The sequence below is a fragment of the Pelophylax lessonae genome, assembly GCF_965119305.1.
Source record: "Pelophylax lessonae genome assembly, chromosome: 4".
NCBI lineage: Eukaryota > Metazoa > Chordata > Amphibia > Anura > Ranidae > Pelophylax > Pelophylax lessonae.
Genome location: NC_138771.1, coordinates 287,948,790 through 287,965,274, shown reverse-complemented (window position 1 = coordinate 287,965,274; position 16,485 = coordinate 287,948,790). Strand labels below are relative to the sequence as shown.

The 16,485-nt window shown below is 39.5% G+C and overlaps 1 protein-coding gene across 2 annotated transcripts in view; it reads left to right on the top strand.

Annotated features, from left to right (window-relative positions):
- METTL25 (methyltransferase like 25) overlaps positions 1-16,485 on the top strand; it is a 370,840-nt gene that overhangs the window by 342,217 nt on the left and 12,138 nt on the right. For both annotated transcript variants that reach the window (XM_082253366.1, XM_082253365.1), the window contains exon 13: positions 13,744-13,815. In XM_082253366.1, the coding sequence (XP_082109492.1) occupies positions 13,744-13,815 (72 nt within the window). The remainder of the gene's footprint in view (positions 1-13,743; positions 13,816-16,485) is intronic.

Genomic DNA, 16,485 nt, shown 5'->3' with positions numbered 1-16,485 from the left:
TCTGGATGTAAAGCTAGATGAGTGGCTGCCATACCATTCTGTGTGAGCATCCAACTTCTGAGTCATCCCAGAAATGTTAAGCAATAGCTAATCAGTGGTTGTTGATATGAGGAAAAGCTAATGTTTGGTAATATATAAACCTCCGCTTTTTAGGTATCAGTCAATAGAGGGAAATCCAGTGGAAAGGTAAAAGGTGGTGGTTATCTCCATAGGATCAGAATATCAAATGTATTTTTAGCTAGTTAGAATGTAAAAGCTTGGTGGTCCAAAAAACAAAAATGCAGTATCAAATCAAGAGAAGTGTTATGCGTGTGTAAATGTTAATGAAATATATGGTTTCTGTACATTTTTTATTTTTAAGTGCACACATGCACATTATGATCTCTGAATTTCCCATGCATGATAAAGGATAAGATTGAGTTGATTAATACTGAATACTGTATTTGCTACGTTATGAACTCAGCACAGTCGAATCTTTTATTATGAATGGGAAATTTGCTGATCATAATGCGTTAGTGTGCACAATTGAAGGGGAGTCTGAATACTTTATGAATGTGCTGTATATTTAAGCTTAAATGCATGCTTGTAACACAGCAAAATACTTCAATGAGCTGTAGATAGGTATTGCATCAAAATGAAGCTCATGATTTAGAGGTAAACTTAAATATTGACCCCAAAGTAATTCTTCTACCTAGGGCATGTGTGAGGATACTTCTATCTGTCTGTGGTTTTAATATTGTGTAATATTTTTAAATACATTTTTGCCCTAAATATTATTACAATTGGGATGACAAGCTTTCTATGTAATAGTGCATAATTTTACAGGTAAGCATTAGGGGGTCTATTTGAATATTACTCCCAGATGAGGAAGAACATTTCAGAATAAACAGCAATGATTCAAGTGTTGTCTATGGAAGGCAGATTTCTTTTGATAAACCTTATGATGTAAGTTGTATAGACTGATAAAACGGAACACTTTGAAGACTCATAAGACTCATATATTTTGGTAAAACATGTAGAAGATAAACTAATTAACAGCTTCATTGATTGCATCCTATGGGGTTGATTTACTAAAACCAGAGAGGGCAAAATCTGGTGCAGTTCAAAGAAACCAATCAGCTTCCAGGTATTTTCTGTCAATGCATAATTGAACAAGCCGAAGCTAGAAGCTGATTGGCTACCATGCAAAACTGCACCAGATTTTGCAACTCCAGTTTTAGTAAATCTGTCCCTATATGTCTGTAGAACATGTTAGCTTTTGTTTTATTTTTCAAGTAAGGCTAATTCTGAAAAAAGATAATATTGTAACATATATATACTGCCAGAATTATGTATGCCCAATTTGCCAACTCTCTGGTTGCTGCTGTTGGCACACCAAACTTTCCTAGCAGTTTCTAAAACAGAACTTTTGGGATAATGCACCATGTTTGGACTCATTGTGTAAACATGAGAGTGCCTTCAGGCAAAGGCAAACCATTTAAAACAGCAATAATACATTCCTTTATATTATCATAACGCAGAAATAATAACTCTTGCAGTGTAATCCCTGGGAAATACCAATGGTAAAAATTAGTTTATATAATAAAATAGTGAATGTTTGTTACATTGCAGCTGTGTTCCTCTTGAAATTTTCCACATTTTGTCATGTTACATCCAAAAACATATGTTATGTGATAGACCAACACAAAGTGGCACATGAATGCAATATCTTTGTCTCCTGAACATAGATCTGCAGCCTAATACAGAAATACCTGTATGTAACTTCTTTAACTTTCTAGTGACCATAGCTTTTACATTCTTCACAGTTATCTGCTGCACACAGTTATGTTCATACATATGCATGGAGATTGTCTTCAGTCCCAGGAGACAGTCTCATTTATCTCTGTAGAAAATACTGGCAGTGGTTTGGCCATTGGGGCATATGATTGCTTCCGAAGGTAAGTAAACATTGGTCTGTTGAGGGCTGCATCTTCTGTCTACATTAGGCAGTACAACTAGTCTCTGAAATATGAGGGACTTTGGCAAAGGGTACTTTATTGGAAAGTATACTTATTTTTAAAGGATAAGTTCAACTTTAACCCCTTCACACCTAAGGGTAAAACAAATCTAAATGCCTAAGCACAATTTTGCAACTTTGACATGTGTTAGTAAAACCATACACATGATCACAACTACTTTGTACATTGAGGTGGATTATACCTTTTTTTTTTTTTTTTTTTTTTTCAGGACAAATTTGGCTTTTATTTGGTAGTAAATAGTTATGGATATGTCCTAATATTTTTATTTTATTTATTATCAAAGGAAAACTGCCCCAAAATAGTAAAAATAAAATAATTAAAAAAAAAAAACGTAGCTGTATATTTCTTGGTACTACCATAACCTACCACCAAAGAACAACCCAAAATAAATTCTCCTGCTCCTGATGATAACAAAGATACCACATATGTGTATGTTATTTGTTTTTTGTAGCCGTAGTACAGCCCAGAAGCTATAGTGCGCAATTTACTTTTTTTTTTTCTTTGTCCTACCTAAAACACACCAACACTAACTGACACTGATGCTAATTAAAAAAAAAAAAAAACTGTGCAAAATATACTGACCCTGACCTTTGACCCTGATCTTGACTCTTTACCCTTACTTGACCCAAACACTATCCCTGACACTGACCTAGATTAAACCTTGGTCTAGGTATTTTTTTTTTTTTTTTATGTAATTATTTAATTTTTTTTTTCTTTCTGCAAGGAACAAGAAACATACATTGCATCATTCTTTTCTATGTACAGGGGTGGGCTTCACAGTGACTGATTACTATGGTAGTTAATTAGAGGCTACCACAGCGATCAGGTGACCCAGAACTGGGCGATCTGTATCCCGATCACTAGTACGGGATTCAGGGGTCTTAGTGAGATCCCGGTCACTGTGTTGGGAGGGTGCTGTGCTGCTTGCTCCCAGCACAAATGGAGAAATGCATATAAGCAGCCCTATGTAAAAAAAAACCCAGTGCAGTGAGGCCGCATATGTGTTATGTCGGCATGAAGGGGTTGAAAAAATAATAAATGCACGTTTTTCAGTAGATAAAAAAAAAAGTACATTTACAATTTTTTTTTTTTTTTTTTAGGAGCCTGGAAAGCATTGTACCAGTGATCAGCAGAACACTGGTGCCATGAAGGACTGCTATACAGCACTCCAATGTATGGGCAGGCAGTTTCACACTGACAGGAAGAATCAATGAACTAACACAGAGCTCAACAGTGCCGTGGTAGTTCATTGAGAAGTATAAGCCAACAGCCACAACTTCTTTTCAAACAGTGACAGCTGGTACGGGGAACTTCTCCCCATACTGCAGGAGCGAGAACATGCTACATGTTTCACCCTAAAAACGGGTGGAACGTGCAACATAAGTTCTCCTGAAGGTGAACATATCCTTTTAAACATTATTACCTACAGGAATGAATACATTACAATCACTTTACATGCCATTTTATCCTAAACATTCACCATGTAAAACAACCCATGTAAAATAGAAATGAATGGGAAAACATTTTTGTATAAATATACAAAAACAAACATTATAAATACCTTTTATTCCCAAGTGATCACATTCCTTCTGGTTCAGCTTCATAAGAGCTGAAGGGAGGAGAAGCAGAAGCAAACTTAGCTTCCCAGTGAATGTCCGTGCAGGGAAAGGGGTGTCAGGACATATCTGATCAGTGGAGGAGAGCACACTGAGTTCCCAGCATAGCTAAAAAACTGACCGCTCTGTGTTCTCCTGCTTAGTGTGGTCTGTTTTTATTAGGAAAGCAGAGGGACTGGCAGGAACACTAGGGATTTTACACAAAGGAAGCAATACAAAGAGAACAGGAAACTTTTTCATACAAGTACATGTTACAACAGGCACATATCAGAAATATGAAATGTTGGGGCAATATACTTTTTATTAAGTTTTCATTCCAGACTTGCTGAAATAAGTTATATTTTCACTTGTGTAGTTGCTTTGGCTTGCACTTTTTTTTGTTTGGCTGATTAGATTTTCTAATCTACTTCTTTATGTACAAGTTAATGCCTACAGCATATCATAGTTACAGCGCTGTGTCTACACTTCATGCTCTGGAGTCTATATAGTGCTGTAAACATTGTAAGTTTGTACAAAAAATGGATCCAAATGCACATTTTTTGACCGTTAATGTCATGAGTAAATTTCTGAATATGACTTACATTTAAAGCAAGTTTGGTATAAAACCATTTGAGTAGCACCCTGGCCTTGTGAATTTATTAGTCTTGCAGTGTAAGTCATATTTTTTTTTAAGTGAGTGTTTGAGTTTGACCATTTAGTGCATTTAAAGTTTGAGATGAAGCCAGAATCCCTTTTCTCTTCAAGTCACAGATGGGAGTATGAGATACAGATGTAATTCCCATTACTGTTTAGAGCCTAACAATATATACGTAAGGCTGTTTGGCATTGCTTGTTATTTTCAGGATTATAAATGCTTTTTATGTATATTTCCATAATGTGCTTCTAACGTGAATGTTAAATATGGGATGCATCTTCCATTACTTGGACATAACCTTCTCCCACCTCTCAGCTTAATCCTAACATGCATAGGGACCAATCATTGTCACAATGGTTTTATCTTTAAATATACTTAATGTTTGTTACAATAGGTTGGGTATTAAAGTATGGTTTTGCTGCAAATTTTGTGTATAGTGGTAGTGTTACTGTGTGGTTATCAGCATTATGTGGTATTGTTTACAAGAAAATGTTATTTTGTAATTATACAGTATTAGTATTAGGGGGTTGAATGTAAAAAATAAAACGTTGAAGAAGTAGGGCCAAAGCTCTTTTGGCCCTACTTCTGTGGGTCACAGAAGTGCACTTAGTTCTGCAGCCAGATTCAGCCAAAAGCAGGCTAAAGCCTGCTGACGTCACAGAGGTGGTCCAGGCTCTGCAGGGATCCCAACAATAATGTCAGGATCCACCCAGATGCCTGACTGACAGCTGGCACCGTCTCTCATCGTGCCACTGAAAGCCTGAGCCAGCCACTTCTGGCCTGTGCACAGCCCGGGGCTCCAGTAAGTTCTGGAAGGGCAGAGCAGAGAGCTGGTGACTAACAATCAATCGCCATGTAGGAAGTAGGAGTGTTTACCATGCCTTTAACAAGGGGCTAAAAAGGAACACATTAAATAAAAAAGAAAACAAGTATAACTTCTTGTTTTATTTGTATGGTTTTAACTGACATCATATGCAGATCAAAGTTACCCCTATTATCTTCAAATTAATGACACAGAGAAAAAACAAAGTAACAATGATATTACTTTGTTTTTCTAAATTATCCGTCTGAGAAATGTTTACAAACACAGTTTAAAAGCTCATAGCAGCAGCTGTCTTGGCAGTGACAGCCATTTTCTGCCAATAGAGGGAGCAGAACAGGGTGTGCTTCCTATGCCCTGCATACTTTAGTGAAGTTTTTTGGGGTGTATGTAGTACACCTAATGTCCCCACCTAGGTATAGTATACATTTAAGATACTTATTAGCTGTGGCACAAACAGACTGTATTTGAACATTGTGTAACAATCATTTAATTCCATATTTTGTTCAGATTTGTGAGCTGAAACTGAGCTTGAGTTTAGCCAACAATAGATGATTCAAATCTCAGCTGGTTCAGCAGGGACCAGCCAAAATTTGAACAATGTATGGGCATGCTGATTGTACCTCAAGTTGATTGATCAATCAACTTGGTTACAACCAGGCTGTCAGATTTTTCATGCAATTATTGCCAGTGGCTATAGCTGCTAGCAATAATCAATGTGTGTTCTCCCAGCTGGGACTTAAGATGTAGACCCGTAGCTCAACTCTGGAGTCTTGGAAATAGCTGGTGTTCCACCAGGAACCCCACACGGGAGTTTGGACTTTGCTGCAAGCTATCCCCAGCCCAGAGATAGAGGTAGTGAGAGACTGTAGCAGACAGTATCTGAAGACTAGCTTACTGCAGAAGGGGACTAGTGACAGACTGTAGTGGACAGAAGCAGGAGATTGTGACGTGTCACGAGAAACAGCCCTGACACCCTAGGGCAGGGGTTTTCAAACTATGGCCCTCTAGTGGTTCAGGAACTACATTTCCCATCATGCCTAGTCATGTCTGTGCATGTCAGAGTTTTACAATGCGCATGGGATGTCTAGTTCCCCAACAGCTGGAGGGCCAGAGTTTGAGGATCCCTGCCCTAGGAAATACCTGTAATTGTCCACGTTCACCAGAGACAGAAGAGACACCAGTGCTGGAGCAAGACAGGTAAGTGACTGGGTCAACCAGCTACTTAAAGGCTAACTTCACCTTTTTTTTATTTTCTAAATTCTAGCTTCCCTATGCTATGCACTAGCATACCTTTAATTTACTTCTGCTGCAGAAAAGAAATAGCTTTCTCTATACAGTATTCTAGAGCAGGCATGGCCTCAGCCTCCAGTGTCTCCTATAGAAAACCCCGCCATTACTTCCTGCTATTCGTTCTGGTATTTAAGAGTGAAAACAGTTAGAAGGCAGTACTTCAGCAGCTGACCTAATTAACACACCCTGCACCTGCCCTTCCCTTCCCTTCAGGAGATTGCTACCGCCCCCCCCCCCCCCCCCATTCCCTCTGTTGTTGTTACATGCAGGCATTGTCAGTGAGCCTCATTTACCCTAAATACCCAGCCATTGTCTTCCTCTAGTGATTGATTGTTTTGTATCATTTGTGGAATCTAGCATAGATCGTTCATTTGGCAGCATATGTAGGAGCTGAGCAAACACATAACAGCAGAGCTGTAGTATTAAACAAGAAAAGTGTGTCCCTGTAAGTCTGTAAAGCTCGCCATATACTGTAAAATCTGATTGTACAATCAGATGACTTGCATGGTTGCACCCACTATCCTAAAATCAGGACACATCCCCTCATTTGTGGAATCTGTAGTGCAAGTGAACCATGAAGTAAAATTTTGTTTCAAGAAGGCACTACTATGCTTAACTTTGGTTCAGTGGAGATCTTTTCGATTTCTTCTAGCTTACCTCTTCTTTATCTGTTTGGTTAACTTTCTTGCTGAATCATCTAAAATGTCTTTGCTTTGACAAGCGGTTTGAGCATATGTCCAATAATATGTCTGAAAGAATCTTGCTAATTTTGTAATTACTGACATTTATGACTTGCACAGATAAGATGTTGTAAAGCACTGACAAAATAACTGTGTGCTCTGCATAGTCTTAAAACCTATTAAATAAATAAAAAATTTGGAAACAACCCTGCACAATTAACACATTCTAAAAAAATAGGGAGTTCTAAAGAATGGCTCTATACAAATTTAAACTACACCATATTACCAAAAGTATTGGGACACCTGCCTTTACACGCAAATGTTATATGAATAAAGCCGGCACACGAAAAGTCTTCTTCCAAGTAAAATGCTTTATTCCAACATGGATAGCGGTGACAACATGACAGATGCTGACGCGTTTCGGCTTTACGCCTTCCTCATAGCATGTACATGTACAATAAAATCAAACTTATATAGTGTGAAAACTGCTCCTAAGACTAGGGGCGGTGCATACTTAATTGCAATTAACATCAATACATAACACCAGGGGAGGGGTGGTGTGTTCAAGTCGGTCAAGGATCAAGGAAGGTGTCCCATAGGAAAACAAATGCGGTGTCTGTCATCGCATTAGTGTGGACTGGCATTTAATGTTTGTTTTCCTATGGGACACCTTCCTTGATCCTTGACCAACTTGAACACACCACCCCTCCCCTGGTGTTATGTATTGATGTTAATTGCAATTAAGTATGCACCGCCCCTAGTCTTAGGAGCAGTTTTCACACTATATAAGTTTGATTTTATTGTACATGTACATGCTATGAGGAAGGCGTAAAGCCGAAACGCGTCAGCATCTGTCATGTTGTCACCGCTATCCATGTTGGAATAAAGCATTTTACTTGGAAGAAGACTTTTCGTGTGCCGGCTTTATTCATATAACATTTGGTTTGGACGTTCAGCCTGAGCACCGACACTTAGCTCTTTATTTTCCCACAGTGCGGTGGAGCTAGGGTGAGTTACTGTTTATGCCTTTACACGCACATGAACTTTAATGGCATCCCAGCCTTAGTCTGTAGGGTTCAATATTGAGTTGGCCCACCCATTGCAGCTGTAACAACTTCAGCTCTTCTGGGAAGGCTGTCCACAAGGTTTAGGAGTGTGTCTATGGGAATGTTTGACCATTCTTCCAGAAGCGCATTTGTGAGGTCAGGCACTGATGTGGACAGGAAAGCCTGGCTCGCAGTCCCCGCTCTAATTTATCCCAAAGGTGTTCTATTGGGTTGAGGTTAGGACTCTGTGCAGGCCAGTAAAGTTCCTTCAACCCAAACTCGCTCATCCATGTCTTTATGGACCTTGTTTGTGCACTTGTCCAAATCATTTGGTGGAGGGGGATTATGGTGTGGGGTCGTTTTTCAGGGGTTGGGCTTGGCCCCTTAGTTCCAGTGAAGGATAATCTTAAGGCGTCAGCATCCCAAGACATTTTAAACAATTTAATGCTCCCAACTTTGTGAGAACAGTTTGGGGGTGGCCCCTTCCTGTTCCAATGTGACTGCACACCAGTGCACAAACGAGGTCCATAAAGACATGGATGACCGAGTTTGGGTTGAAGGAACTTTACTGGCCTTCTTGATTACTATCAGCAACTGCCCTTACAAATACGCTTCTGGAAGAATGGTCAAACATTCCCATAAGCACACTGCTAAGCCTTCCCAGAAGAGTTGAATCTGTTATAGCTGCAAAGGGAGGGCCCACTCAATATTTAAGCCTACGGACTAAGACTGGGATGCCATTAAAATTAATGTGCTTGGAATGGCAGGTGTCCCAATACTTTTGGTAATATAGTGTATATGTAAAGCCAAAACATCTTTTTTTTTTTAATTGGGTAAGAAACATTTTCTTATCTATATCTAGGAATCCAGGTAAAGCCAGTGAAGGCCATTCAATGCATCTTCCTGTGATGGTGTGGCAGCGATGCTGCACTGCTCCTGAATTGAGGGCAGAGTTGCTGCTCTCATGTAGGCTGTGCCTGCTAACACTATAGTATAATGAAAAAATGTTGCATGTCAAACCAAGTCCAACCCAGTTTTTCTCTGTTACTGAACCCTTCTATTGTGAGCTTCAGTGTCTGGGAAGGGGAGCATGAGACACAAATGAAGGAGGATTTGGCTCAATCAGGAAAGGCAAAGAAAATTTGTTTGATGAAGCTTGTCCATCACATCGTAAATGGATTTAGTGATGGTTTAGACTGTCATACAGAAGTGTTTAGTTGTATTTTAACAATTCTTTTTCTGCAGTTTATCTGTAAGCTTACTGTAATATGTAATTGCTTGATTATGCAATGTGTAATGGTGCTTAACCTTCTGTGATGTGGCAACAATGTTATTTTTTAATGTTTCACAGGACCCCACAGTTGTTACTATGCCATTGTTTTGGAGATCCTAAAATACGGTTATGTTTATGGCAAACCTATTAATCTTGAAACCTCAGAAATTATCACTGAAAACCTAGTCCCTAAATGATACTCCCAAAAATAGACTACGCACCTGGTCTTCCCTACCTCTAAACCTTATTGGCTGAATATATTTAAAAATTATTTATTTACCCAAGCTCCTATATGTTTTTATTTCTTTATTTCCAAAAAAAACTGTTTTAGCGAATTGATTCCATTATATCTTCCTTTATATGGAATAATGCTCATCTCAGATTAGCTAGATCGTCTTTACAAGCAAACTTTGTGGATGGTGGATTAGCCTCTCCCAACTGATACCTCTTTTGCATCTCCTCCCAACTTACCTATATTTATGATTGGCTGCACTTGGCCTCACCTAGCCCCTCCACCAAACTTCTGTCGGCCATGCAAGCCACGTTGGGGAGATTTAAGGATCACTTACACAAAGCAGTAGTCCTCCCAGCTGTAAGAAAACTTCCCTAGAAGGTGTGAGTCTTTTGGCATAGAATGCAGGTGAGAAGATTTTGTCAACAACAGTATCCATGTGCCCAACAACTGGGACATGCTGTTCCAGATGTCAAGAACCCTCTGCAAATCTTATACATATGGTTTGGCACTGCCCCTGTATACAGTGCCTTGCGAAAGTATTCGGCCCCCTTGAACTTTGCGACCTTTTGCCACATTTCAGGCTTCAAACAGAAAACTGTAATTTTTTGTGAAGAATCAACAACAAGTGGGACCCAATCATGAAGTGGAACGAAATTTATTGGACATTTCAAACTTTGTTAACAAATAAAAAACTGAAAAATTGTGCATGCAAAATTATTCAGCCCCTTTACTTTCAGTGCAGCAAACTCTCTCCAGAAGTTCAGTGAGGATCTCTGAATGATCCAATGTTGACCTAAATGACTATAATGATGATAAATAGAATCCACCTGTGTGTAATCAAGTCCGTATAAATTCACTTGCACTGTGATAGTCTCAGAGGTCCATTTAAAGCGCAGAGAGCATCATGAAGAACAAGGAACACACCAGGCAGGTCCGAGATACTGTTGTGGAGAAGTTTAAAGCCGGATTTGGATACAAAAAGATTTCCCAAGCTTTAAACATCCCAAGGAGCACTGTGCAAGCGATAATATTGAAATGGAAGGAGTATCAGACCACTGCAAATCTACGAAGACCTGGCTATCCCTCTAAACTTTCAGCTTATACAAGGAGAAGACTGATCAGAGATGCAGCCAAGAGGCCCATGATCACTCTGGATGAACTGCAGAGATCTACAGCTGAGGTGGGAGACTCTTCCATAGGACAACAATCAGTCATATACTGCACAAATTTGGCCTTTATGGAAGAGTGGCAAGAAGAAAGCCATTTCTTAAAGATATCCATAAAAAGTGTAGTTTAAAGTTTGCCACAAGCCACCTGGGAGACACACTAAACATGTGGAAGCAGGTGCTCTGGTCAGATGAAACCAAAATCAAACTTTTTGGCTACAATGCAAAACGTTATGTTTGGCGTAAAAAACCAAGGCTCATTACCCTGAACACACCATCCCCACTGTCAAACATGGTGGTGGCAGCATCATGGTTTGGGCCTGCTTTTCTTCAGCAAGAATAGGGAAGATGGTTAAAATTGATGGGAAGATGGATGGAGCCAAATACAGGACCATTCTGGAAGAAAACCTGATGGAGTCTGCAAAAGACCTGAGACTGGGACTGAGATTTGTCTTCCAACAAGACAATGATCCAAAACATAAAGCAAAATCTACAATGGAATGGTTCATAAATAAATAACAAGGAAATACCCCCAATGGTATGGGATTTTACATGCCACTCAAACACTGAACAAACATGCAAAATTATACGTGTAAAATCAAATTTATTACATAACAAAAAATTGGTTACACAAACATATATGGCTAGAACAAGCTAGACATAACGAACTTTAAAAACTTGCAAGTAACGACAGACCAGTATCCGTACAGAAGACTCTTGGGTATCATTGGTAGAAAGAACCGGACAGGACCCTACGCGTTTCGGGTTTTGAAACTCTTCCTCAGGGGTCAACCAAAGTTCGGTACACAATGTTTACCTGTATATGGGTATAAATTGTATTTTAACATTCCAAGAATGGAAGAGTATACAAGATATAAAAACAATCCATGTGATGTGGGATATATCAATTATTCTAGTCTTCAAGTGTATATACCTACCCAAAGCAGTTTTCTTTGTAGGGGCAACTGGGCTGTCAATTAAAATCGGTGTCAACCGAAAGGAAGATGTCTGGTATCATAAAGAACATAATTCATTGAGAGAGAAAAGAAATGATTTAAGGAGATGGCTGGAAGTAGACATCATGGTTTGGGCCTGCTTTTCTTCAGCAGGGACAGGGAAGATGGTTAAAATTGATGGGAAGATGGATGGAGCCAAATACAGGACCATTCTGGAAGAAAACCTGATGGAGTCTGCAAAAGACCTGAGACTGGGACGGAGATTTGTCTTCCAACGAGACAATAATCCAAAACATAAAGCAAAATCTACAATGGAATGGTTCATAAATAAACATATCCAGGTGTTAGAATGGCCAAGTCAAAGTCCAGACCTAAATCCAATCGAGAATCTGTGGAAAGAACTGAAAACTGCTGTTCACAAACGCTCTCCATCCAACCTCACTGAGCTCGAGCTGTTTTGCAAGGAGGAATGGGCAAAAATTTCAGTCTCTCGATGTGCAAAACTGATAGAGACATACCCCAAGCGACTTACAGCTGTAATCGCAGCAAAAGGTAGCGCTACAAAGTATTAACTGAAGGGGGCTAAATAATTTTGCACGCCCAATTTTTCAGTTTTTTTATTTGTTAAAAAACATTTGAAATATCCAATAAATTTCGTTCCACTTCATGATTGTGTCCCACTTGTTGTTGATTCTTCACAAAAAATAAAAAATAACAGTTTTATATCTTTATGTTTGAAGCCTGAAATGTGGCAAAAGGTCGAAAAGTTCAAGGGGGCCGAATACTTTTGCAAAGCACTGTAACTACCTTCCGGTCTTAATTTCACTGGTTACTTGAAAATGGCCTTGCATTACCTGCTGCAAAAACCCCTGAGGTCTGTCTTCTCGCATCCTGAAATAGGTTTGTTCCATCTTACAGGCGAACTATGTTCCAATTGCTCCTCTTCTATGCCAGGAATCCTTTTATACAAAATTAGAAGAACCCTGCTCTACCTACTGTATCATTAGTTTGGCGACTGGTATACTCTGTCCTACCTACGTATAAAAAATCTATGAGAGAAGAGCATGCCCAAAGAAGTTTACTAAAGTATGGCCAGCTACATTCTTTTGTGTGGTCATCTCCTTTAGTGAAAAATTGTGAAGGTCTTTCTTTTTCTTTAATGATATATTTGCTTTTTGTCATTCGGGGGTGAGAGCATAGTGTGTGTTGTCTACTGCACTGTACCGCATGTTTGTTTTTAGTATTTGAAACCTTTAGAGCCCATTCAGACTAGCGCGACTTGTCAGGCGACTTGTCACCCTGACAAGTCGCGGTCGGTCGCGGACCATTGAGTAGTACAGGACCCGTTCTAATAGGAGCGACACAAGTCGCTCCGACTTAGAAAAAGGGTCCTGTTCTACTTTGGGGCGACCTGGGAGGGACTTGCATAGACTTCCATTATGTGAAGTCCCTGCAAGTCGCGCCGAAGTCGCGGTGCATGCGACGTCACAGGTCGCCCCCTGAAGTCGGATCGCCTCAGTGTGAACCGGCTCTAATAATTGTTTTCTTGGGATGTGTTAACATACACAACTCCTGTTAGTCATTTCAAGCTGCTCTGTAGTATTGTGCCTTGTTATGTCAGGCTTTGGCTAGCCACCTGTCCTACTTTACTTGATTCCTTCTTTTGTGTGTTATTTTTATGTTACTTCTGTTGTATAAAAAAAATCATTAAAATACCCCATAAAAAACTCCAAAACCCTATTTTGCTTCTAGCTTTAGAGGTTGTGAACCCAATATGTAGGTATTGAATGCTTCGCTTATTTTTTTACTTTTTTTTTTTTTTTGGGGGGGGGGGTGACCTTTTTACAGATATTGGCTTGTAAACTGGTACAGTTAAAATATCATTCAATGTACAGAACATTTGCACTGGCACTATATGGGAGGTGAATGCAGTATTATTCTTGGCCTTAACTTTTTTTTAAGATACATTTTACTGTCCCTTAATATTTCATGTTTATTCTTTTCAGCTGAAGGTTTTTCTGGCACCATGTATTGAGGCCTTGATCCTGCTGGACCGCCTGTGCTATCTGAGAGAACAGGTATGTTTACTTTGACACGTCCAACACATAGTAACTTTCCTCCATCACATGAGATCATTCACACTTACTGAATAAGAAAAATCTACTCATAGAGAACACACTCGATGATGTGCATCATTTCGAATTGGCAAAAGAGAATAGATCTCTGTTTCAGACATATGCCCAGCAGATGTTATTATTTTTAGTAAAGTAAAGCAATAAGTTTTATGGCATTTTAATTGAACTCTAATTTGCAAGACGCCAGCCATTATGTTTATAGCCACTCTATGTAGATAGTTCCCTTAGTTGAAGACATTTGCCAAGTTGATCAAGCTATATAATTTTTGTTAGTTATTCTGAGACTTTAAGTTTGATTACTGTAAACACTGCCACCTAATTTAAAAGGATGCAGTCAGGCCAGTGAATGCCACATACCAAAATACTTGGTAAGCAAATTAAGGAATACATTGGCTATGTCTTGAATTGGGCTTTATGCAACTTCTGCTTTGATGTCTGTAAAAGATGTTTGCAATCTTCCTTAAATGAAATGCATTCACTAGAACAGTCCTGTTTTTCCACTATAAACATTTTAACAGTCACAGCGTGTCTATTGCAATACCTTTTTTTCAAATCCTTTCTTGGAATAAGTGTTGCTGTTAAGGCCCGATTTTGTCCTAAATGGTATTTTTACACACAAAAAAAAAGCAATTTTGAAGTATGCAGATAATGATGTAGTTTTCTGTCTGCCAGCTTCCTGCAAATCAGAAATCTGTATGATTTCCAAGAGCACAGATCAGGCACACTTTACGCAGTTCTCATTTACTCTCGCTGAACCAAGGGGAGAATTGACCTAGTTTTTACAGAAGTACGGCCGTATTATTGGCCTCTTTTATACTCTGTCCTGAAAAGAAAGACAAAAAGAATCCCACAAGACTTTGTCGTGGCTATGATCTTTTTATCTGCTTATGAGGAAACTCATAATTTTATCCAACTGTTAGCAAAAGCACATGCTTTGCCTCCCAGAGATCTAACTATGTGCTGGTTCTTCCTAAGGGGCCTGATCCTGGTCTGATTCATTCATCCCTGAATATCTTCATGATATTGAGCTTACCTTATGGAGGATAACAAGTGCTTTTGGTTCATTAGGTTATTTGTTTTTTTGTATGCAGATTTTCTATGAAGAAAAAAGAAGGAAACCCTTCTTCTACTTTCCTGTTGATAAGTTGGCTGAGATAATCAAGGCACATTCCATTGGTATTGACCATTGACCACTGTATTTTGCCATTGTTTTGAGGGAGACATCTGCCTGACTTAACCACTTTACCACCGGAGGATTTTGCTGTCTTACGTCCAGGCCTCTTTTTGCGATTCGGCGCTGTGCAACTTTAACTGACAATTGCGCGGTCGCACGACGCCATACCCAAACAAAATTACGTCCTTTTTTTCCCACAAACAGAGCTTTCTTTTGGTGGTATTTGATCACCTTTGCGATTTTTACTTTTTGCGCTATAAACAAAAAAAGAGCGTTTATTTTGAAAAAATAACAATATTTTTAACATTTTTTTTATATGAAATTCCCCCCCCAAAAAAATTTAAAAATCAAAATTTTTTTAAATTTTTGGCTAATTTGTTTTCTGCTACCTATGTTTGGTAAAAAAAAATCACAATAAGCGTATTTTCATTGGTTTGCGCAAAAGTTATTGCGTTTACTAACTAAGGGAAAGATTTCTGTCATTTTTGGTGTTTTTTTTTTTTAACGCGTAATGGCGGCGATCTGCGATTTTTTTTGCAGGACTGCGACATTGCGGTGGACAGATCGGACCCTTGACTGACATTGCTATAAATATGCACTGTTACTGTAAAAATGACACTGGAAGGGGTTAATTTTATTGGAGAGGGAGGGGTTAATGTATGTCTGGTGCTTACTAACGTGTGTGGGGGGGAGGTGACTGAGTGACACAAGGACAGATCGCATGTTCAGCTATGCTGAACACTGCAATCTGTCACTCCTTGTCACTTAGGAGATCCGCCCGCTCTGTTTACACAAGCGGGCGGATCTCCAAACTCGATTCCCCGACGATCGGGGAAGAGCAGCGACTATCACCACCGCTCCTCCCCTGGCCCGACTTCCGCTGTGACTGAAAACAGCGGGTGCGCCGCCTACAGGGGGAGGAGTCCAGCGACGTAGGTCTACGTCGCTGGACGGAATTGAGCCACTTTGCCGCAGTACGGTCAACGTGACAGGTCGGCGAGTGGTTAATACATTGCACTGTTTAGGTAGCAAACATGACTAACAAGCTTTTCAACTAGTAGAATGACTATTTTTATCGTAAATATTTTTTAACTTGATGGCCAATTTTCTTGTGCCTAGTCTCTATTCCTGTCACACATGGATTGGCTCCTAAAAAGAGGACTGAAGAGCCGAAGGCTATGGCTGAGTAACCTGGTGGAGTGCATGAGGTTCCAACACTTTTGTAAATAGATCTCCTGTGTTCTGTACTCTGTAAAGATATTTGCCCAGCTTTGGCTAAACTTTTAGGCAGGCCATAGGTGATGTGATTTTCTTTCCTGCAAACGTGGGATTCCCCCAGTTAGTGTTGATGGGGGAATTCCTCCTGCAGAGCTATTGTGTTCTCCTGACTGGGGGACGCGGGGAGCTGTCCCTGTCAGGAGAATACAGTGATTATTGGT